The sequence below is a fragment of the Nicotiana tabacum genome, chromosome 1, assembly GCF_000715075.1.
Source record: "Nicotiana tabacum cultivar K326 chromosome 1, ASM71507v2, whole genome shotgun sequence".
Lineage (NCBI taxonomy): Eukaryota > Viridiplantae > Streptophyta > Magnoliopsida > Solanales > Solanaceae > Nicotiana > Nicotiana tabacum.
This window is the reverse complement of record NC_134080.1, coordinates 17,809,136-17,836,167: the sequence shown is the minus strand read 5'-3', so window position 1 is coordinate 17,836,167 and position 27,032 is coordinate 17,809,136. Positions and strand designations below refer to the sequence as shown.

General features: G+C 35.7%; 2 protein-coding genes and 2 non-coding genes across 4 annotated transcripts; all 4 read right to left on the bottom strand.

Annotated features, from left to right (window-relative positions):
• Positions 1-12,055: 12,055 nt before the first annotated feature.
• Positions 12,056-12,128, bottom strand: TRNAK-CUU (transfer RNA lysine (anticodon CUU)). Its single transcript has one exon. It is a non-coding gene; the product is annotated as a tRNA-Lys (tRNA).
• A 99-nt stretch (positions 12,129-12,227) lies between these two features.
• Positions 12,228-12,300, bottom strand: TRNAK-CUU (transfer RNA lysine (anticodon CUU)). Its single transcript has one exon. It is a non-coding gene; the product is annotated as a tRNA-Lys (tRNA).
• A 1,318-nt stretch (positions 12,301-13,618) lies between these two features.
• Positions 13,619-18,588, bottom strand: LOC107810865 (methylsterol monooxygenase 1-1). The gene is made up of 5 exons (XM_016635695.2): positions 18,118-18,588; positions 17,362-17,684; positions 14,729-14,876; positions 14,607-14,639; positions 13,619-13,997 (listed from the first exon to the last, which is right to left on the bottom strand). Exons 1-5 carry the CDS (start codon positions 18,445-18,447, stop codon positions 13,929-13,931), a joined length of 903 nt encoding a protein of 300 aa, XP_016491181.1. The 5' UTR covers positions 18,448-18,588; the 3' UTR covers positions 13,619-13,928.
• Positions 18,589-21,242: 2,654 nt separating this feature from the next.
• On the bottom strand, positions 21,243-23,978 carry LOC142162019 (uncharacterized). Its single transcript, XM_075218318.1, has 5 exons — positions 23,947-23,978; positions 23,133-23,422; positions 22,756-22,960; positions 22,056-22,606; positions 21,243-21,880 (listed from the first exon to the last, which is right to left on the bottom strand). Exons 1-5 carry the CDS (start codon positions 23,976-23,978, stop codon positions 21,243-21,245), a joined length of 1,716 nt encoding a protein of 571 aa, XP_075074419.1.
• Between the last annotated feature and the right edge of the window lie 3,054 nt (positions 23,979-27,032).

The following is a 27,032-nucleotide window of genomic DNA, read 5'->3' as shown; positions in this document are numbered from 1 at the left end:
TGTTGCTTTGAATGAGGAGGCCTACTTGAGCCTTAACTGCTATTTGTTCCCCCATACCTTCCTTATATGTTTTGATTGTCGCCCTAGAATTTTATCCTTTTAAAACTCTGAAAAGCCAAATTTCCTTTCCTTTAGGACTAGTAGTCCCAAATGCCTTCGGGACTGATAGGATTGGGGCGGGTACTAGCATGCAATAAGTAACGGCACCATTCTACGCTTATTTACCTTAATAGGGTGGGAAGGGTAGATATGGATATGATGACCGGTACGCTAATACCACGTGTAACCCCTCTTTTGAGGAGTGATTACCGGGTATTGTATTGATGTGATCCATAGTGTTTGTAAACCTAGGACCCCCTTTCTTTTAAACTTATTTTATTGTCCGAACTATTTCCTTAAAATTTTTGCTTTCTTTATCCTCTTCAAACTTTCAATTTGCTTGCAATAGTATGTGAAAATTCCCATTTATTTGAGGCCCTTAATTGCTTATTTGATTATGTGAAGTCACAATTGTAACATGGTCGGGAACCACACTAGTGGATCTTGAAGGGTGCCTAATACCTTCTCCTCGAGATAATTTCTAGCCCTTACCCAAACTCTGGTTCTTCAAACTCAAACCCTTCTTAGTGTCCTAAGGCACTTAATCATTAGGTGGCGATTCTTCAAGTTCCAAAACCCAATTCCCAAGAGGGAACGAATTGCTCTCCCAAATGTCACAAGCCCGATTTCGCGAGAAAAAGAGGGCGCGACAACATCCTAGCATGAGCTGGCACAACCCGAATGTCATACTGGCAGCCTAGTACTACTTCCGCATTGGGATTAATGCACTCCTTTTCCTTCTCCGCTGGGGAGGGGGGAGTTGCCTCCTACCTCCTCGATGACTACCAGAGGAAATCTCGGAGGAACCTGTGTTAGAATGTTTGCTAGGATAGCGAGACATTGTACCTGCACAAGACGAACAACATTAGCCACAACACTTAAAACAAAAATAAGACCAAATGGGGTAACCACCCCACACTTATATTATTGGCATGTTCATAAGTACAATGCATATCGGGGACTTAAACTACCCCATTGAAAGCATGCCACAAGTAATCAACAACCTAACCAATCACCAACATACTATTACAACAACATAACCACCGATGGCGCTTGTGTAAAATACAAAATTAAGAAGCTAAACTAGTAATTAAGAAAAGAAGAATAAGAAGTTAGTCTAATTTACCACTAACAAAATAAAAAAGTTACAATACAACACTACACAAGTACTTAGCATGAACCGGACACCCCAATTAGCACATAGCAACACATTAGCATGGGTGGTCAATCGATTATTACTAGGGACTAGCACGTTAAAGTTTTACAATATAAGAACATGACCTCCCACCCACAGTTATCATCAAATATCACACTATCTCATAATAAATTTTCTCTAATTAAGCACAACTTCACCTTCTATGTCATTGGGGCATTTTATCAAAAAAATTGTATTAATCAAGCTCAACACATAATTTCAACTTCAATTGGTCTAGGACCACTACACAACAACACCAATCAACCTTCCAACAACCACCACAACACCACCAAAATACAACAATAGCACAAACTACTCTAATATTTCACAAAACACCCTTCAATTTTCGGCCATATTGGCACCCCCACCATAGTTCACCACGCAATTCATCCAATACCATCAAAATATACCAAAAATCATCCAAAATCAAAAGAACAATGAAAACCCCACAAATTGATGCACAATTTTCAGCCAAAACATGAACATTAACAAAAGAGGTTAAAACACTACCTAGGGTTAGATATATGAACTAAACTACATAAGTTTGATCCTTTTTATTTTGATTCTTTTAGTAAACTGATGAGGGGATGAGGAGAATTACTATATAAAGGAGAGTTATAAACTATAGGACTTCTTGTTCGAGTAGGAATATTACTACTAAAAGAGAAGAAGTGAGAAAAGAAAACTTACCTTGATGAGTGATGGAGGTGGGAGAATTATACGGGAAGAACTTTAAAGAAGAAGAAGAAGAATGGAGGATTTGGGGGTGATTTTGAGAGGAAAGTTATGATAGAGAGAATAAGAGGTATGGAGGGGGTGGGGGAGGGAATGGTGGGTTAGAGTAAAAGTGGCGTCTATTTCTTTCAAGGATTTTTTCAAATTAATTTTTTTAGTGGCCGTCATTTTACACTACCGCGTTGTTGGGTGCGGTGCCCCATGCGACGCGGTAGTGGAGATATTCAGAGAGCTGAGTTCTAACAGATTTTCCCGTTTGTCCTAGCACAACACCTAGAACAATTTTTTCAAAGTTCCGGTGATGTTTTGCTCTTTAACCCACGGGTTGCACCCCAACTCTATTATATACTTATTTTGTCTTCAACTTTATACATGTCCAAACAAGTACCAAAACTTCCAAACTCTAAAATCTTAATATACAATTATCTAAACTATTATATAAAAGTAAGAAAAAGGGTTAGAAGTAGTTCTGAGTTATAATCGTCTACTTGACTCCGTCACTTGGGCTCATTTGATCACGATGCTAGAGGATTGCTTGTCAAATCCTCCAACAAAGGTACTATTTCAACCTGTGCCCATTCACCTTAAAGCTTTCATTCTCTTCCTCATCCTGTATTTCAATGGCGCCATATGGTGAGATGTGTTCCACCACATATGGACCTGTCCATCTTGACTTAAATTTTTCGGGAAACAACCCAAGTCTACTATTGTATAGTAAGACTTTGTCCCCTTCATTAAATTCTTTTGGCTTAATCAGACGACTATGTCATCGTTTTGCCTTTTCCTTGAAACTTCACGTATTTTCATACGCATCTAGTCTAAACTCCTCCAATTCGTTCCTCTACGCCAACATATACTCACCTGCAAGGATAAGATCAATATTAAGATTCTTAATTGCCCAATAAGCTTTATGTTCTATCTCAACAGGTAGGTCATACGATTTTCCATACACTAATTTGAATGGTGAAGTCCCTATGGTTGTTTTGAACGCAGTTCTATACGCCCATAGAGCTTCATCCAACTTTACAGACCGATTCTTACGAGAAGCACTAACCGCCTTTTCAAGAATTCATTTAAGTTCATGGTTTGCCACTTCAACTTGCCCACTTGTTTGGGCATGGTACGGGATTCCTGTTTTGTTTGTACCCCACACTTACACAATAATGCAGCGTACTTCTTATTCATAAAGTGCGATCCATTGTCACTGATAATCATTCGAGGTGTCCCAAAGCGGGTAAAGATGTTATTTCGTAAGAACTCACACACCACATGAGCATCAATGATCCTAGTAGGGATTACTTCGACTCATTTAGAGATGCAGTCAACAACTATTAGAATATACTCATAAGAATGAGATGATAGGAACAGACTCATGAAGTCAATGCCCCAAACGTCAAAAATTTTACATACCAAAATGGAGTTTAGTGACATCTCATTCCTCTTGCTAATGTTACCTGCCCTTTGACACTTGTCACATGCAACTACATATGCCCGTGCTTATTCGTACAAAGTAGGCCAATAGAAACCAACTTCCATGACCTTTGATGCAGTACAATTTCCACCATAGTGTCCTCCAGTTGCTCCGTCATGGCTATGAGAAAAGTGCTTGCCATCTCTCATTCAGGCATACACATCACACCATCTACACACAGTTTAAGCAAGAAAGGGTCATTCCAAAAATAAATTTTTACCTCACCTTGAAGCATCCTTCTTTGATCACGAGAGAGGTCGTGAGGCAACCAACCACTAGCCAAATATTTAGCTACAACATCATACTAAAGCGGCCTTTCAAAGACCGCATCAATAGAGAAAATTTGTTCATCAGGAAACTCTTCTTTTATTTCAACTGTTTCAACCAGTGGTCTCTCAGGTCGAGATAGATGATCTGCGACTTGGTTTTTTGTGCCTTTCCTATCCTTGATATCATCATATGGGGCTTGGACTCCTTCTTACTCAACATGTATTTCAAGGCTGAGTGATCAATGTGTAAAATCACTTTACTCCCCATCAGATATGGCCTAAAATTATCAAAAGCAAAGACCACATCAAAGAGCTCTTTCTCAGTAGTGTCATAGTTGACTTGAGCATCATTCAACGTCATGCTTGCATCCTAAACATCTTGTCTTTTCTTTTCCTTAGAACTTCCCTCACAGCTACATCATTAGCATCACATATTATCTCAAATGGCTGGCTCCAATCAGGTGTCACCATAATAGGAGCACTCATAAGCTTTTCCTTTATCAATTCTAATGCTCTTAAGCACTCTACAATGAAAACAAACTTGACATCTTTCGCTAGCAATGCAGTCAACGGCTTGGTAATACGGGAGAATTTTTTTATGAAACTCTTATAGAACCCAACATGTCCCAAGAAACTCCTTATGCTTTTTTACAGAAGTTAGTGGAGGGAGCCTAGAAATTACATCAACCTTAGCTCTATCAACTTCAATGCCATATGGAATCACCTTGTAGCCCAGGACAATTCCCTCTTTCACCATGAAGTGGCACTTTTCCCAGTTAAGAACTAGGTGAGTGGCTTCATAAATTTTAAGCACAAGCTCCAAATTCTTCAAGCAATCCCCAAAGTCATCACCAAAGAGGGTGAAATCATCCATGAATACCTCTAGACACTTCTCGTTTAGATTGGTGAATATAGATATCATGCACCTCTAAACAGTGGCAGGTGCATTACACAACCCAAATGACATCCTCCTGTAAGCAAAGATACCTGACAGTCAAGTGAATGTGTTTTTCTCAAAATCTTCTGGGGCAATAGTTATCTGATTGTAGCCTGAGTACCCATCCAAGAAGCAGTAACATCCATATCCAGCCACTTTCTCGAGCATTTGATCAATAAAGGGGAGTGGGAAGTGGTCTTTCCTTGTTGCATCATTCAACCTTCTATAAGCAATGCACATTCTCTACCTAGTGACTATTCTTCTATAAGTAATGCACATTCTTGTAGTGACTATTCTTGCAGAGACGGGGAAATCACTCTCGCATCTAGCAATTTGATGATCTCCTTATGCACTACCTCCTCCAATTTTTTGTTCAACTTGCGTTCGGGATGCATCACTGGCTTGCTATTTTCTTCCAATAGATTTTATTGCTTGCAAATGGCTGGTAATTCTTTGAATATAAGCTATACCCAAGCCAATGGCCTTCTTGTACTTTTTCAGAAGCTCCACCAGCTTTTGCTCATGTGTACCTGTCAAGTCAGCAAAAATAATTATAGAAAAATTGTTAGTTTCAAGAAAAGCATATTTTAAGTGAGTGGGGAGGACTTTCAATTCCACATTAGTCTTAGAAGCCTCCTATTTTAGTTCCTCCTCATCAACCACTTGATCCTCAGTTTCAAGAGCTTCAGCCTCTTTCTTTATTTCATGATCTCCATCCTCCACTGTGCTAGACTGAGTAATACACCTCTCTAGAGTATCTCCCACAAGATTGTAAAACTTGTATTTTTCATGCAACTCCCAAAAAATATCTAGCTTGAAACACTAGTAGGCGGACGCCTCATCACTTGGGTATTTCATCATCCTCTTCATCTGGAATGCCACTTTTTCACTGCCCACTCTGAGCATAAGCTTCCCCTTGTAGATATCAAGGATAACTCTACCTTTACATAAAAATTGCCTCCCTAGAATTAGAGGCACCTCTTTGTTCACCTCCATATCCACCACAATAAAGTCTACGAGGAATACAAATTTATCCACCTGCACAAAAATATCCCTAATGATTCCCTCAGGTAAAATGGTGGTCTGATCAGCTAGTTGTAGGGACAATGGTATTGATTTGATCACTCTAAGCTCACCTTCTAGTTTCCTGAATACATACAGAGACATTAGATTTATAGACATGGTAGAATCGCATTGGGCCTTGTCGAATTTCTCACTCCCCAATGAGCATGGTACAACTTCCTAAGTTATCACACTTTTGGAGAATTTTATTTTGCAATATGGCATTGTAGTGGGCATTCAGCTTGGCCACTATTGTCTCCTCCAATTTTCTCTTGCTAGACAGAACTTCCTCAAGAACTTTGCATAAGCAGGCATCTGACTGAGTACCTTTATGAAAGGAATGTGCACATAAAGTTGCTTGAGCATCTCCAAGAATCGCCCAAAACATTTGTCAAGTTTTTCCTGCTTTATCCTTTGAGGGAATGGTAGAGCTGGCATATGTCTACTTTCCTCAATCTCCTTTTGTACCCCACTACTCTAGCCTTTATGATCTTCACTCTTTTTCTCTTCCAGTGTCTCGGTCTGCTTGTTCACCTCTGTTCTTGCTTTCACCACTGGTCAGCCAATGTTTTGCCACTTCTCAAAGATACATCTTTGATTGTTTCCTTTGTGTTCTTTTCAGTGTCAGAGGGTAAAGTCCTAAGAGCCCTCTCAGATAACAAATTAACAAATTTGCAATCTGTCCTAATTGTCTTTTCAAATTTTGGATGGCCGTGTCCTGGTCTCGGATGGATGTGCCCTGGTCTTGGATGTTTGTGCCCTGAGTCTCAAATTTTTCATCTGATTTGTGGATGAATGCCTTCATGGGATCTTTCATACTAGACTAATTTGACTGATGTGGTCGGTATTGTTGCCTTCACTAGTTTTGAAAACCTGGTGGTCTTTGACTCTGGGGTCTGAGCTTATTTTGTTGTCATGATTTCAAGCTCCCACTAGGTTAACTCCACGAAAAACCTGGATGTCTTTGACCCATAGCATTATAGTTGTTCCCATATTGGTAGTTTCCTCTATTATAGTTCCCCGCTACATTGATTTCCTAAGTTGAAGCTTGAAATTCATGTGTAGGGTGTCCCATTCCACAAAAGTCACATGCTGCTTGCGGCTTACTCTGTACCTTGGCCAGTGTCAGCTTTTTTATCTCCTTGGCCATAGTATCTAGCTGGGGTTGCATGGATGTGTTAATGTCCACCTGGTGAACCCCAACTGATTTTCTTCTCTCGTTACTCTTAGCTGGACACTGGTTAGCATCATCAGATAATTCATCAAGGATTAAAACAACCTTCTCCGGAGTTTTCTTCAATAGTGGACCTCCGTATGCAGTATTCAAAGTTCGTCACGAGGAAGGTGTCAGTCTATCCCAAAAATCCTGGAGTTGCATCCATACATCAATTCCGTTGTGCCGATACTTTCTGACTATCTCTTTGAATCTTTCCCAAGCTTCAAAAACCGTTTTTGTCTCTTTTTGGCAGAAATTGTGGATTTTGCTTCTGAATTCCCTATTTTTGCAGCTGAGAAGTACTTGTCAAGAAACTTTTTGGTCATGTTTTACCATGTCCCAATCGAACCTGTGGGTAAGCTATGAAGCTAGTGTTTCGCGTCATCTTTCAAGGAAAAGAGGAATGCCCTTAACTACATCGCATCCTTTGATACTCCATCGTATTGGAAGGTGTTCATGATTTCTTCAAAGTCCATTAAGTGAGTATTAGGATCTTCATTCAGCTTCTCTCTGAAGATACAATTGTTTTGGATGGTTTGAAGCAAGCCTTGCTTCAACTCGAAGTTGTTTGCTGTTATGGGTGGAGGTCTGACACTAGATAGTCCTTCATTGTAGACTGATCTGGCATAGTCACCCAATGATCTTCCAGTCCTGGGTGATGCATTCTCGTACTAGTCTTCAACCAAGGGCCGACTTAAATTGAATCTTCGACCTATATTATCAGCAATTCCTCGGGCTACTTCAGCTGCTATCCGTGCAGCTTCTTATTGTCCTGCCTCTCTTGCAACTAAGTCTACTCCATCATTCTCTTTGTTTGCCATGTTATCTTGAGTCGAAGTATGACCCAAGAAATTTTCTATTAACTATCTTTCTTTTCTCAGTTGTCGCAGGTGTTTCTCCAACTCTGGTTTGTAGGGTATCACTTTCTTTGAAGAAGATCGAGTTATACACCAGAGAAATCAAACAAGTATCATGCACACAAGTAAGGAAACGTGAATAACTAAAGTAAAAATTGGTTCCTCGATTAGTACTAAAAATAAAAAAATTATTTTAAATACTATTGATTAACAATCCTCGGCAATAGCGCCAAAATTTAACGAGCGCAAAATACAACACAAAATTATTGCTCGCTAGTCAAAGATAGTATAGTTTAATTATCGTCTCCACAAGGATTGGATTTAAACAGTATTCGAATAATCTTCAGTTGATTACTATCCAGAACAACTAATACTTGATTTGATGACTATTACTACGATTTACTACTAAAAATTAAGCAATTAACAATTGATCACAAAAGACAACAGATGAGCAACGAATGAATATCAATGAGAGGAATAAGAGTAATTGACTAGATAGGTGCAAGATAATTGACTGGGGATCCAATTTTTTAGTTAGTTCACTCTATAATACTGTAGATTCTCACGATTCAACAGATAATCAGATTACACTTGAAGTTAATGTTCCTCTTTCGATTAAACGTTAAATTCAATAATTAATCCAATTGAAGCACGGTAAATAATTGCAACAATAAATGGCGGGTATGATCTAAAATGTAACTTCTCATGAATATTTTCCTAATTTCTAGTTCGATTAACAATTCAAGAGGCTTTTTCGATTACCTATTTAAATCACGAATTTAAACTAGAGCATAAGATGTGAAGAAATTCAATATTAAATTCCTCTTATTACTCAATAGTAATGGAAAAAGTTATCTCATTAAGTTTAAGAACAAAAAAAATATCAATTCTAATGATTCAATACAAAGTCCCATATTGCACTGATTGCAGGTTGAAATCATGCTGAGTTCTTGAGTCTTCTTGCCTTGGTTGGTTCTCCAATCTTTCGTAGGCCAAAAATTCTCTAAAAACGTATTTTTAGTATATTTATACCATGTAGAAACAAGTCCGACTGAAACTACCTTTCCTAGCCGAACTAGAAAATCACTCTATGCATCGCGGCTGTCAGACCAGAGAGCTCGCAAAAAGCCTGTCAGACCAAATTTTCACTGTCGCGTCGCGCCCCATGCATCGCGGCTGTGTCTTTTTCTCACAGTAAATTCTCTCAATCACTTTTTGACATCCAGACTTGGTGCTCGACCCCCGAACGTGATCCTGACTTAATTTCTTGGGCTTCTACTTAGACTTCAAAGCTCCAACTTGTTTGATTTATCTCCAAATTACCTTAATAGCTCGGGATCATTTCCTACAAGGCATAAAACACGAAATAAGTGTAATTCACTATCATTTGAGCTCAAATACACGTAAAATATAGTAATTAGAGTGCATTACTATGACTAAAATGCGGGTTTCTAGCCTACCATCAGGTTTGAGAGTCTAGTTTAGGAGGAGAACCTTTGGGGACAAGTATTAGTGTGTCACTTGTGTTTGTCTATTCGTGTGGTTGTTCTCTCGATATTACTCTCTTTTATATAGTGGATTGTTAATCTCTGCTGTGGACGTAGGTTAATTGATCAAACCACGTCAAATGTTTGTGTCTCTTTTGGTCTATTATTCTTCTATTGTTTGGTTTATCGTCGTTCGAGTGTTATTTTACTAACTTTCGCATGACACCTGATTTTTTCGATCCTAAAAGTAACTACTTCGCCAGTCCTTCCTTCGATGCTTCCCGTTTATTCTTCATTCATCATTTTGATAAAGTGTCACCCCGTTACTATTGCGAATATGTTACAATTCGAACTATAATATATGATTTTGAACATATAACGATCACTTGCCGAACGTTTTAAACATGTGAACGAAGAGTATTTTTAAGTTTGTCGGTTATACACCTAAATACTTTGATAAGTTTGATTATTTGACGAGAAAAGCTTTTTTTTATTACCCACATTAATTATTTCTTAATAATATGAAACCATAGCAGTTGTATCGAGCATAGTAAGCATGGGCAACTCTAGACTTGGGCATGAAAATGCTGGGAAATGGACTTTAGTGTACGTTTAAGGTGCATAAATGGAATGGCAAAAGCAGGTGAAAATAGGGTGTGGTTGATGATGGAACCTGAAATTGAAAATAAGCCATAACTCTTCACCCATTTGTCTAACAAAAATAAATTTGGAGCTGATTTTGTCTGCTCTTTTCTTAGCAACCTGCGTCACTACCCAACCTCTCTCTTATATAATTGGTTACTATTATTACTCACTTACTATGGGAAAGGACGACACAAAATTCAATAATACAAATGCCCCATACTTGTACTTGGTTAACGAATAGTTAGATCAAGTCTACATCAAACACCCTTTAATACAAACAAATGGGAAAAACCAAGAATTGTTTTGTGGCTTGTATTTGTATGTATCTTTCAATTCATACACAACAAAAAAGAGGGAAAAAAATGTAAAAATAGTCACCAACCCAACCACTTAAACTAAAAATAGTCAGTGGATATATAATATATATTTAATCAGTGCATAATCTATACATATCGGCTAGGAAAAGAAAACAATGAATCTATCTGGCTATTTGTGCAAAGATCCCAATAGAAACTTTCTGTTTGGGCTATTTGTCTGGCCCAATAGTTTTGGGGGCTTGTGTTGGTTGTTCCATATGGGAATCAGGTTGGCCCATTAGTATTTTGTTTCACGAAAAAAGAAGGGATTTTGGCATGGTGTAACAACTTATCCACATAATTAGCACTAAAAGGCACTAGTTATAGATATTAGCACCAAATATCCAATTAATGTATATCACAATAGTGATATGTATATCATAATTCTATTTTACTTTTTTGTGTACACTAAATTTTTTATTGTATATCTAAAGTATGCAATTATAAATATAATTGTTTAAAATTTATTGTTGACTCTATGTCAATGCATATCCAAGTGTATAATAAAAAATAATTATATTATTTATATATCACAATGTATAACACATCAAATAATGTGTATACCAAAATGTATATATCAAAAATTTATCTTTTCCTATGTATATCTCAATGTATAACACAAAAAATCTTATGAATATACACAAATATAGATGGTAGAAATACATTAATATACAAGATGAGAATTAGGACTATTTTTTCAATCAAAAAACAAAAGAAAAAAGCTAAGAAAAAAAATGAGTATGAATCCACCCATCAAAAAGTATTGACCCCAAATGTATTATACATGTGCAATTTTTAATAACAAAAAAAAAATCTGTATTTTGTTTGTTTGCAATCTAATTTGTCTTCTAAATAATGAATCTCAAGTTCATAGCAAAAAAGTGATGAGGCAGAGTTTGAAATTGCAGTCAGCGAAGGAGGTTAGCATTTCGTGCTCTTTTTCTCGTGCGGAAACCAAATGTAGTTAGGGGTGCGCATTCGAATCGGTTTATCGATAAATTGAATCAATTATTTGTTATCGATTTATCGAGTTCGAAATTTTCTTTATTGAGTTATCGATTTCGATTTCGATTTTGTCCTCGTCAGTTATCGCTTTATCGATTAACCAATAAGATATACTAAAACAAATATACCTTTATTCTATAATACCCTTTCCTTTACCCTAAGTCCCTAACCCTATTATTTCCTCTACACATTCTTCAGCGCCGCTTTTACCTTTCTCCCTCTCTCCCGCGAACCCAGCAGAGAAAGTGAACTCCGGCGCACTCTGGCATACATTTGATCCCTTACTTTAGTTTTGTTACATGTGCTTGTTGACACAATTTTTATGTTATAAACGGTGTTCGTCTTTTTTTAGCTTCTTTTTGTCCATATTAGTTAGGCGTGTTTATAGCGATATACTTTCCGTAGAATCCCGCAAATTTTCATATTGATGTAATCGATAATCGAAATCGAAAAAATTAAAACCTTGTTGAAAGGATAAGCATATGTACAAATTGATAATCGATAAGGGTCAAAATCGAATCGATAAATCGAATGAACGACCCTAAATGTAGTTGTGTAATTGAGTCATGGGAGAGAATAAATAGGGAAATAGGTTTTCTAGAATTTGGCCATATAATGCCAATTGTTTTGGGCTGTCTTTACCAAACATAATCTAAGACTAAAAATTTGCCAATTCATGTCATATGTTGTCACACGGTGCCAATTTTTGGAAAAAGAAATCCGCCCACCGTGGGGCTCGAACCCACGACCACAAGGTTAAGAGCCTTGCGCTCTACCAACTGAGCTAGGCGGGCTTCTTGCCTTGGTCATTTGACGAGCCTATTTATCGTGTTAGTTGGTCCATTTGGCAAACAGGTTTGCCTATTAGGAAAACTTTTGACGAAAAAAAAGTGCGCCCACCGTGGGGCTCGAACCCACGACCACAAGGTTAAGAGCCTTGCGCTCTACCAACTGAGCTAGACGGGCTTTTGCTTCAGTCAATTGAGTACCCCCTCTTGGTTGGTGGAGAGTAAAAATCGCAAAGTTGACTATTAAATTGCGCTTAGTGTTTAACCTCTCGGCATAAATTGCAAATTTGGTGGTATATTCTTTTTAACAAGTAGTCAAATACTTATCATTTACTTCTAAATTCTAAGAATTAAGGACCATTGTCACCCAAAAGAAGGGGTGCGTTAGAATAACTGGTAAAGTTGCTGCCATGTGGCCAGGAGGCCACAAGTTCAAACCGTGGAAACAGCCTCTTGCAGAAATGCAGAGTAAGGCTACGTACAATAGGCCCTTGTGATCTGGCTCTTCCCCAGACCCTACGTATAGCAGGAGCTTAGTGCACGGGCCGCCTTTCATCACCCAAAAGATGGTCAAATTGACATTCATTCTAAGTTATAACTCTTTGTATCTTAGCTACATGATTTTAATTAAAACAAGGAGAGTGAAAACGAGGGGAATTCTGATATAGAAAGTCAGATAAAAACTTCTACGATCAGTAAGTCCTTGCATATGTACTAAGTAACCTTAGAATGGGTATGCTAACGTCACAAAACAACTATTGAAGCCATTTGGACACCTAAAGAGGATGTAGGGCATATTTTCTGGTATTGAGAAAATGAGATGTTACTCTTTTTTCTTTGTTAGGTTGTAATATGATAGTGTAACACTTTTTCTATATAGGTGGAATATTTTTCATCACAATATTCTGACTGATAAAACACAAATTACAACCATCAAGCTCAAGTTTAGTCCACTTTTGAGTGATATAATGTATAGTCCAATTACGACAAAGCCAGAAGTAGTATAGTACTATACCCATAGAATTGGAGCAATAGACGATCTGGATTAATTGGTGTCAAGAATCAAATTACGCTTAATCTGGTTATTTGGTACGGTTATAGACTTAAGTGTAACCTATCAAAACATGGCGTTGTTTCAGATGACATGACCATTGATAGGAGGGTGTAGAAGTCGAAAATTAGTGAGCGTATCCTTTGTACATAGACATAGTATTAGTATTATTTTCATATTTTCTTATTCTTATATTTTTATCGCTATCTATTGTTTCTTTCGTCTTTTGTCGTCTTAGCATCTTACCTTGATGTTGTTATTGCTTCTTTTTGCAACGACCCTTGAGCCGAGGGTCTATGAGAAACAACCTCTCTACCTTCACAAGGTAAGGGTAAGGTCTGCGTACACATTACCCTCCCCAGACCCCACTTGTGGGATTACACTGGGTTTGTTGTTGTATTCATGAATAATTTTAGCAGAAAACAAATGCACTCTACATTAAACATCAAGAAAAATCAATCCTATATCTGTTGATGCAACAGTATTCTAAGTTTATCAACTGAAGCTACAGTTAAAATTCATTTCACATTTTTAAGAAAGATCCGCAAATACTACCTGCAGTTCTGTATTAATCAAACTTAAACATGTTGGCAAACTAAACAAAGGTTGGGGTCCAAACACTCCCGAAAAGACTACAAAGAGACACCACTCTAGAGGTAGTTACTACTGCCTTTAACACATTCTGAACAGCAGATGTAGACAACCTAAAACAAATGATGCTTCAAAGAGTTTACCAGGCTAAGTCCGTTCTAGAGTTAGTCATCTTTGAGATCTTTTGCTGAAACTCCATTTTGTTCACCATTGACATTTGAAGCTCCCTTTAACTGGGGAAACACAACATTATCAGCTCCAAAGGCATAAATCAATTGCCAAATAAACACGGCTTTTAAATTAAACATTACGACCTACAGTTTCATCCACTTTAACCATATGGTATGACTTATTAGGTAGTTGAGACAGTGTCTTGTCTTAGAATGCTAGTGGTACATGTTGTGTTCATACTATTTTTCTGCTCCGGTTTCCTAGTACCTCGCCATTGTTACTTGTTATTGGTATTGCTTTTTCTATTTATTTTCCTGATTCTTAGGTCGTGACTTGCGGATACTATCTTTCTAGCCTTTGTTTCGGTTACTGTTGTATTTGTCTCATTTCATCTTCTTGAGCCGAGGGTTTACCGGAAACAACCTCTCTACTCACTAGGGTAGGGGTAAGATCTGTGTACATACTACCCTCCCCGACCCCACTTGTCTGATTATACTGGTTGTTGTTATTGTTGTTGTTAGTTTCATTAACAAGTAATAACCATTTATTTGGATAGCCTTATGGTGTTTATATGATGAAAGATATCAAACTCGATTGAAATTTTTAATATCCAAGAAGGCAGTACTTTTTGTTTAAAACTACCAAATGGAAAGTAGTCATAGTAGCATTACCTGCTGGAGGACCTTCTTTTGATAGCGATAGCCCTGTGATAAAGAAGCAGCACACATAAGAATTTGTGTGGTTACAAAGGATCTTGTACCCGATAATAAAATATCCACAGCACTGAAATCACCTTATCAGTTCCATAAATGTAATCGCAGTAGGTGAAAACTGAAGCAAAATTACTCTTGCTTTGGCCCCCAACGTAGTGATGGTAGTCATGGTAATCCGGTCCACCATAAAAAGGTATATACTTTGTGATAGTCCAAGGAAGGTCATATCTGTATTAAGAATGATGAAAATAGATCGGTTAAAACATGCTCCAATCACCATACTTACTCATGTGTGAAGTAGGGAGCAATACAAAAGAATTCTCTGCATAAAACATAGGTAATGTTGCCAGCAAAAGATTCAATGATGTACAGCTAAACTGAGCAATTAAAGGTACTAATTGCTCAGTTCTAATCGATCACTCAGTTGTAAGATTGAGTACAACAATTTCCCAATACCAGCAGTCAAAGAGAAATAATCTTCTAAACATATAAACAAGCTAATACAAAAAGAACTGATCCCAGATAACAGGATTAGCAATAATTCATCTGCTACTCCTAACTGGATCGCTGTACATGAATGATTAAACATAAGCATGATACTAAACTACACCATTTTTTCATATTTTGAATTCTGAGATGCTCAAAATTTATCACATTCACAACAGACTTTTCTCAAGAACGAGGTGTCTCTGCCGCTTCTCAGCCCATACTATTTCTGTCAATAGTCTCCAGTATTTAGTTTCAACAAATAATGCATTATCTCAGCTTCTTTTTTTAAAAACTTTTGAGATGCTGCGACTAAATAGAACTTGTTGAAATTGAGACCAACACTATGAGTGAATCTTATTCTTATGAGATTATACCAATAAGAACCACATAATATTTTTAGTTGTCCTATTGGAAGAACTACAAAAATTCAACTGAGAAGTAATTCTACATTATAAAGCTTCAAATAAAAATCTTGTTGTTCTTAGTGTTGCCTTACATGATGCAAGAAGAAACATTTGAATAACAAACAAAGATATTATCACTGAGATATAGACATAAGGAGTACTTTTTTCTGCTCCTCACACACTATTATCATATTCTCCAGGCAGTTGCTAGTAGTTGTTACATGCATATTATACACTTGCAGAGTGGTATCAATCACTGTCCCTCCAAATAGAAAGATTTGCTTAACTTTGACAACTATTCGTCAATGTTGTTTGCTTTAAGTCCAGTCTAGATCATATATAATGATTACCGTTGAAGACATAATTAAGTAAATAAAAATATGTTCTCCCTAACAGCTTAACAGCTTAAACTTTTAGATGAGATGGTCACACACTTCAACATGGTATCACAGCCAGGCTGAGGTCCTCGGTTCGAGGCTCACCGTCACCCAATATCAAAATAAATTTTCACGTGCTTGGCTCATAAAAAAGAATCAAACCTGCATGTGAGAGGGCGTGTTGAAGACATAATTAAGTAAATAAAAGTATGCTATCTTTAAAAACTTAAGCTTTTAGATGAGATGGTTACACACTTCAACAACCCTCAGTTGGACGATACTTCTCTTGTAATGTCAAGGGGGGAAAGAAGGCGCATGCTGCAATATATACATATATTCACAGGCATCTCCCATGACTAAGAAACTAGTACTCTTTCTATCTTAATTAAGCATTTGTTTGTACAGATTCAGCTATCAACTTCTTCAAGTTCAATACCAAGTTATTAATATTTGTCCTAAGTTCTAAACAAAATGAACTGATGTTGCCAACTTTAGCTCCATATCCGTGGTGAAGACACACTACATAATCATGAGCCCAATGCCAAAGATGTCAAAAGAATGGGACCAAGACCAACTATCAGAGATAAGAAGTTGATAAATGGAAAGCAAGACGTGAGTCTCAAAATGCTCGTATTAAGAAAGTTTTGCTATTTAATCGATCACATTCTATTCCAAGGCTTAGGCAGATGGAATTATGGGAAAAAATTACTTAGTGTTGTTTTGCCTCCCGGCCCTCCACTGGGATTTGAACCTAAGACCTCATGGTTAACTCTTCTTAATGTTATCATATAATATAAAAGATAATCCAAAAAGTAGAGAAGTTACTGACATCTCGACTCTAAGGGTTTGCATTTTATTCACATGCAAGAACATGTTAACTGTAAAATCAGATGCTAAAAACACCACTTAAACATAATTTTAACACAAGCATCCCCATCCCCATCCACCAAAAGCAATGCTACAACAATAACAATAACAAACCCAGTATAATCTCACAAATAGAGATCTGGGAAGGGTAGTGTGTATGCCTTACCCCTACCTTGTGCAGTAGATAGGTTGTTTCCGGTAGCATCCACCGGAAGCAATAGAAACTAGAAAAGAGGATAAGGGGGAAAAAGGGAAAGGACCTACATGAAAATTTAGAAACAGAGAAAGAAGGAACAAAAAGAAGACAACTTTAATATTACTATATGCAAAAAGCAGTACTATTTTGACTTAAAAAGAAATCTCATGAAATTCCATTCACTGCATACAGATTCATTCAGAGATCACAAAAGCAAACAGTGAATGGGAAAAGGAATAAAGTGATAGTAATTGTTACTGTTAACCCATAGTTTGGTCAAATTATCATAGAAGATAATCACACACTTAATCACCAAAAAAGCAACTTTTTAGTACTACCATAGTGTGAATAATCAAAAGCAAAAGCGCATGCGTGCATACCCACTGTGAGTCTCAATAGCTTCAATCTGTCTCAACGCAATCCACAACCAGAACGTAACCATATGACCAGGCGCAATAGCAGGCCCAATAGCTGAGGGGATCCCGAGGATCAAAATCTCTAGCCAATGCGCATACGGCGCTGCAAAGCCTATTGGAGCTGTGTATTCATGGTGAACCTTGTGAATATTTTCATAACCCCATTTACAATGCAAGAACCTATGGATCCAATAGTTAAAATAGTCCTCCACTATAAAATATGTGCCCAACTGCAACAAAATTTCCCATAACGACGGCAAGGGCAAGCTTGTTCTAATCCCAACCATCTACATTGCCACAATTCACACACAAAAAAGGATCATAATGAGTATCTCAATTTCACAACCTTGATCTAAAATTAAGGCAAAACCATGAATTTCAATACTCAAAACTCAATCAACCAACAACACTAGAGATTCTTTCTATTTAGACCTATTTCATTCCTATACTTAACAATATTATGAGTACTCTCTAACACTAAAGATTATCTTCTTTTTTTCTCTACTAACAACTCAATCAAACACATTGCTACAATTCACGACAAATTTTCTGGGTAAAATAAGCAAGATAAAAAAGGGTATCTCAATCTGAAATCATTGATCCAAAGATTAAAAAAATTACCTTTTTTAGTTTCAACAAAACCCCATCAAATACATTGCAAAAAAGACATCTTTTTTAGCAGAACTATGAAATAAAGTAAAGAAAAATGGAGAAAGTTACCTTAACAGAGGGGTAAGAAACAAGCTGAAGGGGACCCACAACAAGAATGAACATACGCATAACAGACTTATAACAATTGAACACCTCAGAGAGTGAAAGATTGACTTTTGGTTGAATTTTATAAGACTGAATAGAGTTTCTGAAGAAAAGTTCAAGGAAAAGGTAATAAAGAGGGACACAAGAGAAGATTAGGAAGAGAAAAAGGATATTATGGCAGTAAAGATAGTAATCAGATTTGGTTGCAGAGTAATTGAACCAAATTGTCTCTAGAGTTGTAAGGGATCTTCCAATGGCAGATTCTGCCTCTTGGATTGTTTTAAAGGGCAACATTGAAAAGGGTTTGTAGTGAAATGGGGTTTGAGTAGAACTGTAATGGAATCTTGAAAATTGGCTATGGAGGAAGAGGGAGAAATATAGATGGAGATTTAGAATAGAACAAGTGTATAGAAGCTAGCTAAAAAGAGGACAGGTCAATATTTTTATGAGGTTTTTGTTGGGTTCTGGTTCAGTTGGTACCTTATATTCTTGATGAGTTTATGGAATCACATCTGGCGGGGCAAATAGGACAAATTGGAAAAGTAAGGGGTTGTAATTTTTATTTTATGTTAGTTTATTTTGATCGATGGAGGGGTTGCAGCTCGAGTGAAATTGGAGATTTTTTGTATGACGCATCTAACACGTGTCCAAATAAAAGGTATTATTGTGTAAAATAGATCCTTATAGTTTGATCATTGTTTATACCTTGCGCACAGCGGAACCTTAGTGCATCGAGTTGCATCTACTATTTCGATTATAATATATTTGATTATCTTATTTTAGAAATATTTTTTTAAAAGTGCTTTACATTTTGTATTTAGCTAACCAATTTAAGTACTTTTAAGCACAATTAATATTTGATCAAGCCTTTAATTTTATTGGATATTTACAGTAAAGTTTTTGATGAATCTCAATTAGCAGGGGCCTATATAGTGTATTAATGAAGGATTCAATTGAACCCATAACTTTCGATGCAGAGTAAAAATAAAATTTATGTGTAAAAATTCATTAAAATTGTAAAATAGTAGATATGAACCCATAAATTTAAAAATATAATGAGTTCAATGCTAAAAAATTTAAAAGATAAACCCCAAAAATTTAAATTCTGAATCCGCCTCTGTTAATTAGGAAGAAAGAAATTGAAGATATGTAAGTATGATTAAATGAATCAAACTTTATCTCGCGATCTTGGATTTTGTTAATCTTTATCTTTATCTTTTTTCTTCAATTTTAAGGAGATAGAATGGACATGTGAATAGAGGGAAGCAAAAGCAATTGAGCTTATGCCTTATGCTCTTCTTTTGTATTAAGTAAAATGTTTCGTTTTAGGCCCCCATCTTTTGAATATTGCTCCTAATGTAGTTTAATAAAAGATCAACCAATTATTTATACCTCAATTTATTTGGAGTTGATTATGTGCATTTTATATCAATCTAAATGATTGATATAAATGGCTTCTAATTTTCTTGCCTTCATTATTTTTAACATGACTTTTTATACTATTTATTTTTTCAAACATGCTGTAAATTATTATTTTTTTTCCAAAGATGTATTGAAAACAATCTATCTATCTCACAAAATAGGGATAAAATCTGCGTGTATATTATCATCCTCGAATCCTGCAAAAATATATTGGATATGTTGTTATATCATCTAAAAACACAAAAAAGTTAGACTATTTCCCCCGATGCACTCTACCTCAACTAAGGAGACTTGAGCGAATACAACTACTGAAACAATAACTCGTTAAAACTATTGAAACATTTCTCTGTTATCCAAATTTGAAAGCAAATTTTGATAAATAAGTTATACTCAACAAAGTCATGGGCGCGGAAATATAAAATGAAAAAATAATAATTTTCAGATAGCTACAAAAATATGACCAGGAGAATAACAAGTGAAGGCTGTGTCACTGCCGCTAGGGGTGGACATAGGTCGGGTTAATTCGGCTTTTACAATTACCAAACCAAACTAATTGTGTCGGATTATGAAATCTAAAGATCAAACCAAACCAATAAAATTCGGGTTTTTCACTCTCGGGTTTTCGGGTTATTCGGGTTTTTTTCCGATAAAATCTTCGTAGAACAAAACATATAAATTATGCTCAAAACATTTCTTTAGTCCTAGTAAGATACAACTATATAAAGTATTTTCCACGAAAATAATAAGAAATATGAGATTTGCCATGACATTATCCTAAAATATTCAACAAATAAAGACAATAAAATTATGTAATATAAATATTGTTAATTAAAAAGCCATAATAAAAATAAACATAATCTAAGAGTACTAAGTCATGCTAAAATAAGTAGACTAATAAGGGATTATTAAATACATGACTAAACGCTAAAGAAAAAATAAAAATAGGTTATGCATTTTTATCTAAATTATTGCAAAACAAAAAATAGATATTCAATACATTCTCGTTCGTAATATTGAGTTAAATATCTTTTATTAGAATTAGTATTGATTTGATTTTGGTTTGGACTTTTGTTAGCACTATTTAATTTACTAATGTTAATGGCTATAAAACTTACTCAAAAAATAAAATTATAAAATCTTTTAATAAAAATTTATAAATTACATCACAATAAGTATATTTATATATTAAATATATCTAAAATTTATATATATGTAATGCCGGGTTGGTTTGGTTTCGGTTTGACTTTCTTTAGTTAAAACCAAACCAAACCAATTATGGTCGGATTTTTTTTCCAACAGATTTTTTTTCCAACACCATCGAATTATCAGATTGGTACGAGTTGTTAGTTTCTTTTGTACACTCCAACTGCCGCCAACTAAGAGATGGTTGATGAATAACAAACCCGTAAGGCGTTAGGCAACTAAAATAAGGGCAAGGAAATGGCAATGCTGCGTTTTCATGTTTGGGCTGTTGGCCCACTTTCCATATTAACGACAACTAGAAGCACGTGATAATGTCAAAAATTCGTAAAAATAGCATGAACTAGTCAGTTTTCGGACTGATCATTCAAAAATAGCCAGTATTTGCAAAGTCATTGAAAAATAATTACAATTTGACTACAGTTTAACTACAATCTGGAAAAACTGCAGCTAGTACTTTTTTGATTCTACTGCACCAAAAAAAAATATCTTACCCTTAGTTTCTGAGATAATGTACTGTTGTCTTCCAATTCTTTGTTGTATTTGTGACCAAGGTATGTGAAAGTACCTTTTGCCTTCGATAACTTTTCTTTTGTCCAACGTTCAAGAAGAGTCCTCATATACTCAAATAGATCAAATATTGGAAGCTCTCTTGCATCTTTTGTTACAGCATTCAACGACTCGGCAATGTTTGACGTCATAGTAAAAGTTCTATTTACCGTTGCATGTACTCTTGACCATCTATGATAGCCAATATCATATAGGTAAGACTTTACACGCAGGTCTACCTCTTCAATCTTCAACATCCTTTCATTAAATTCATCCATAGTGTATGACCGTGGTGTAGCAAAGTACAATTCATGTAATTGTAGATGTCCCTTCTTGAATTTTGACCTTATATTTGTCCATATATGCCACATGCAAGAGTAGTGTGCCAATCCCGGATAGACAACTGATGTTGCCTTCAGTATACTCTCATGCCTATCTGAAACAACACACATTGAAGGTCTTTCACCATATGCCTCCTTGAATTGCTCAAAGAACCACTTCCAAGACGCGTCGTTTTCAAAATCAACCACAGCATATGCCAAGGGAAAAATAGTACCTACATTTTTAAGACATAAAATATGATTAAATAACAACTACAATATATATTGAGAAATATAGACATGTTAACTACATTCTTTTATATAACTACAAAATAACTACAACATAACTACAATTTAACTGCATTTTAAAGACTGTCTACAAAATAAGTACAAAATTATTCCATTATTTACCTGCTGCATCCATGGTGCTTGCTGTCAGCATAATCCCCCTGTAGGCTGACTTTAAGAATGTCCCATCAACCACTACTACCGGCCTACAATGTTGCCAACCATTTATTGATGTACAAAGAGCAACAAATGCGTATAAGAAGCAATCATCTGCTGCCTTCTTCAATTTAACAACAGAACCAGGATAATTCTTCTCAAGAATATAAAAATATTTAGGTAATTTGTTGTAGGAGTCACACAGATTCCCTCTCAAAAAATGTAAAGCTTTTTCCTTTGCTCTCCATGCTTGCATGTAGCTTAGGTTCAGTCCATGTTCGGATAACATGTCAGTTTGTATGTCCTTTGGTGTATAAACAGTCTTAGGATCACAATACTTTGGAACGACCATGCTACCAAGTACTGCTACAGTACGTTTGCGCTGTATGAATGTTTCGTCAATTAGGCAGCATGTGTGTTGACGGTTGAAACTTCTTATCTTGAACATTGCCGAATCATTAATTGACGTTGCCTTGAAATGCCATTTACAGCTTTCAGCAACACATATAAGCCAGTAGCTACAAACGAAATACAATATTTACACAAATTTATGAAAAAACTACAATTAACTACAAATTCACTACAATTTAACTACAATTTATAAAACCCACCTATCTTCAATCATACACTGATTTTGCTGATATATTATCCACAAATAACTAAATACCTTCTATGACTAGATCTTTTTACTCTGAACTGGAACTTGTGCATCACTGAATAATTCTTCATTGCAGCAGCTACTGTTTGTTTGTCCTGATAAACTTGTCCTTCTTCAATATATGTTTGCGTAGATTCAGTTATTATTTCACTTTGATATTCCTCTATAGCTGGTGTGGATGGAAATTCAAGTAAGTTTAGGGATCCAGACGAACCTACAAACAATAAATTCATAAATGTAGTTTCTATGTAGATAATTTTGAAAGCAACATTGCTTTATCCTTTTCAGTACTATGTGAGCTTTGTAGTTTAATTGTAGGTAATTGTAGTAATATTGTAGATAACATAGTAACACCATAACTCCCTGCAATGTCGAATCAAACATACCTGCACTAGTGCTTTCATTGTTGATTGTCAATTCCATATTGAAATCTCTTACGCTTATACATAAAGGATACGAACCTAAGTTTTTGTTCTCCTTTTTGGTTTCCATGTAAGCACGAACCCCTATATCATTCCTAATCTCCATTGGAGGACAATTCTCGTTCACAATGTATTTGATTTCTATAATTTTATCCGATGTATCAATCGATAATTGTTCTGCAATTATAGAACTGAGAATTCTGTAATTTGCATTATCATCTACCACAATGACATCAACTTCAAAATCTCTAAATCTGCCATAGTTATCCTAATTACCATTCGATTTCAGCATTATTGGGATTTTTTATATGATTTCGTGTAGTTGATAGGAAAAAAGACGAAGAAGAGATATAGTTTCTACAATTTGAATACTGATATCGACGAAGAGCAATTTTGTACAATTTGAGACGAAGAACAGATATAGTCTCTCTTCAGTAATTGTACAATTTGATTGCGTTTTTTGTGAGATCTCTTTCTGTTGAGGAAGGAGAGAATTACGCAACTGGTGCCTTCATCAGGAAGAGAGATCTCCTTCATTTCAAAATTGGAATAAAATCCTTGACAGAATCACATCAGATTTGGTGCCTTCATTTTAGGGCTTTTTTAATGGCAAAATCTACCTATTTTTGGATTGGTATATAATTTGTAGTAAAAGTGTGGACTACATGGGTAAATAACAAATTATGAACATTTTTGGTAATAATGTTTGATATATGGTATAGATAGGTAAAATCCCTTTCTTAAATTCAACATTGTAAAAAGCCATGAAGGCCAAAACCCCCTAATACTAGATGGATTATTCTTATCCATTATTGCAAATAGCGAGGTAAATCTGAATACACATCTGAATATCAATATATGCATCGAGATTAAAATATCTGAATCTGAATATTAAAATGTGTATTAAGATCTGAATACTAAATAATTAAGACTGTTTTTTTAACATCTGAATGTATAAAATTTATCTTTATTTGAATGCGATGGTTGGTGGTGATTTTGGTTGATAGTGATGGTTTTGAGTAGTAGCTAGTAATATTTGATAGTGATGTCGATTATGGTTGAGAATGGTGGTGGTAGGTGGTAATAATTAATAAGGGTAGGTGGGTGGGTGGTGGTTGTGGTTGTGATTGAGGAAGGTGGTGATAGTTTATAATGGTGGATAGTGCCGACTATAGTTGTTGATGGTGATGAGGTGGTTAGTTGTGATAGTTGAGGTACATAAGTTTGTGGTTGTAGTTGTGGTTGTGGTTAAGAATGATGGTGGTAGGGGTAGTGGGGATTCTGGATGGTGGTTGTTGATAATGGTGATGGCTATAATTGAGAAGGAGGAGGTGGTGGTGGCGATTGAGTATGGTGGTGGTAGGTGGCATGGTAATAGTTGATAATGAAAGACGGTGATGGAAATTAATAATGAATGTGGATAATAGCATTTTAATAAAATTAAATCTTTGTTATGTATTTTAATCATACAGACCTATTAAGACCTATTAAGTGAGTGTGAAGTTAAAAAAAAACTTAATGATTAAGATCTGAATTTAGACTTTATAAATAAACGCACTTAATATTTGGGATCTAAATAATTAAGATTCAGACCTCCATTAAGTGCAAACAAACTAGGTTAATCTTTGATGTCGATTGATTATAGAAATAAAGTTTGTGTATACAGTACCCTTCCCAAATCTTATTTGTGAGATTGCAGTGGATTTATTGTTATTGTTATTTATTGCAAATGGAATGCCAGAAATTATGTTCTTTTTCTAGATACACTTCTCACTTTGAAAAGATGCCATTTTTTTCTATTATAGGTAGTACTAGTAAAGTGAGGTTCACACGTTGATTAATTAATTAAGGCGTACAAATACCATAGAGTATGATACAACTATAAAAGGTAATAGTAGAGTTTTCTAATTAAACGCGCAATTTATGGCCTGGTCTTATAGATTTTGCACCCATCACTTTTGCTATTCATTCGATTTGATTTGAAAAATATAAGCAACTCTACCGCTAAAAGTTTGACCAAGCATATCTTACAATAATAAAATGGCATCTTTGCTCTCACTAGTCACTAAAAGGAAGAGTTGTTATATACAATGTATATATCGTGAGTTATTTTTTGTTCAAACTATAATTATCGCTTGTCTTTCATTATTTGAATAGTACTTTCTCTAGTAATTTCTACGTAATTATGTGCCTTTACCCCACTATATAGTCATGCTAAAACCTGTCCCCATCTATGATAAGGATACAATAACATTTCCTAATTAGGTTAGATTTGTAATCAAGATTTAATATGATAAATAGGTCTTGGCCTAACTCAACCCCATAACCTAATGATTATTTGGGTTAATTTTTCTTTAATTGGTGAGGATTATCCAAGATTATATAAGGAGTCCGGGAAATCCACATCCCACCTACTGGGACTCAACACCTCCAGGGGCGGATCCACGCTTCCTCAAGCGGTGTTATGCGACACCGCTTGATCGGAAAATTTTACTAAATATATGTATTAATACTGTACGGAAACGGATAAGTAAGAAAAAATGACACCACTTGACATAAATTGGCTTTGGTGTGTTGGTTTTGTACTTGATTTTGCTCTAAGAGGTCAAAGGTTCAAACCTCAACTAGCACATTTTTCTTTTGTAAATATTTGAGAGAGCTTTTGTAGTTAAAAATTGTGATGAACTAGAATTGAATTCAAAATCTTTTTTAATTTAAGACTCAACAAAACCAATAAACTAAGGTTATTTCTTGTCTAAAAGTATATGATAATCAAAGTAACATTCCAGTTCTTTTATAAATTTCGACACCGCTTACAAAAATTCCTGCATACGCCCCTATTGACCCCCCCCCCCCCCGCCCCTCCAAACACACAGGCATGCAAACTGGAGTGTGGACAACATAGATGAGGGTCCAACATCGATAACAATAAATTGGGATGAGTTTGGCTCTAGTCAGTAGTGGAGACAAGATTTCCACCAAAGAGATTCAAAAAAGAAAAAAAATCACTAAGCATATTCAAAAAAGAAAGACATTAACAAATCAAAAGAGATTGTTGTAGCTAGTGGGAATTGAATCAATGATCTCACAAATGTTTTGAACTCCTTTGACCACTAAGCTATACTTTTGGGTTATGTTAAGGGGATTTAAAATATAATATATATAGAGTTAAAAAACAGATTTTGTATTATATATATAGTTTAACTTTTGGGTGAAGGGGTTCGGATGAACCTCCTTCCGCCCCTAAATCCGCCCTTGGCTCTGGTACCATGATAAACGAATATTGAGCTAATTAACTCAACCAAAAAGCTAACTTCTAAGACAAGGATAGCGCAAGACTATATATGGAGCCCATGAAATCCACATCCCACCAATGTGGGACTCAACAAGGTCATAGGTCTTTGATGACCACAATCTTGTAGCCACATAGGAGATTTAGTACAATATCTAGTCTTTATTGTCTAAAACACTAAACAATTCATCAAATGCAATTGATTTTTCTTGGATTCATGTCAAAACGAATCAGCTGCAAGGACTTGAAGAGGATAAGATTAAATGGAAAAGAAGAGTGTAAAAGATCAACCAAAGGAGCTATCTTTCATTGACTGCACTGTGAAACATAATAATGAGATTTTGAATGTGGTGGAGATGAAAAAGATAAGAGGAGAGTCCCACACCTTAGTGCAAAGTGAAAACACATTCCAATTGACAATTGCATGCTGTGTATAGAATCATGAATCATATGATCTGACTGAAACCCAAAATTTAAAAGGAAAAACAAAAAAGGCAAAAACTACAACTCTATTTTAAATTTTGTTTGAATCGACTATATGAATGTTTTTACCCGTTTAGTTATTGTTTAGT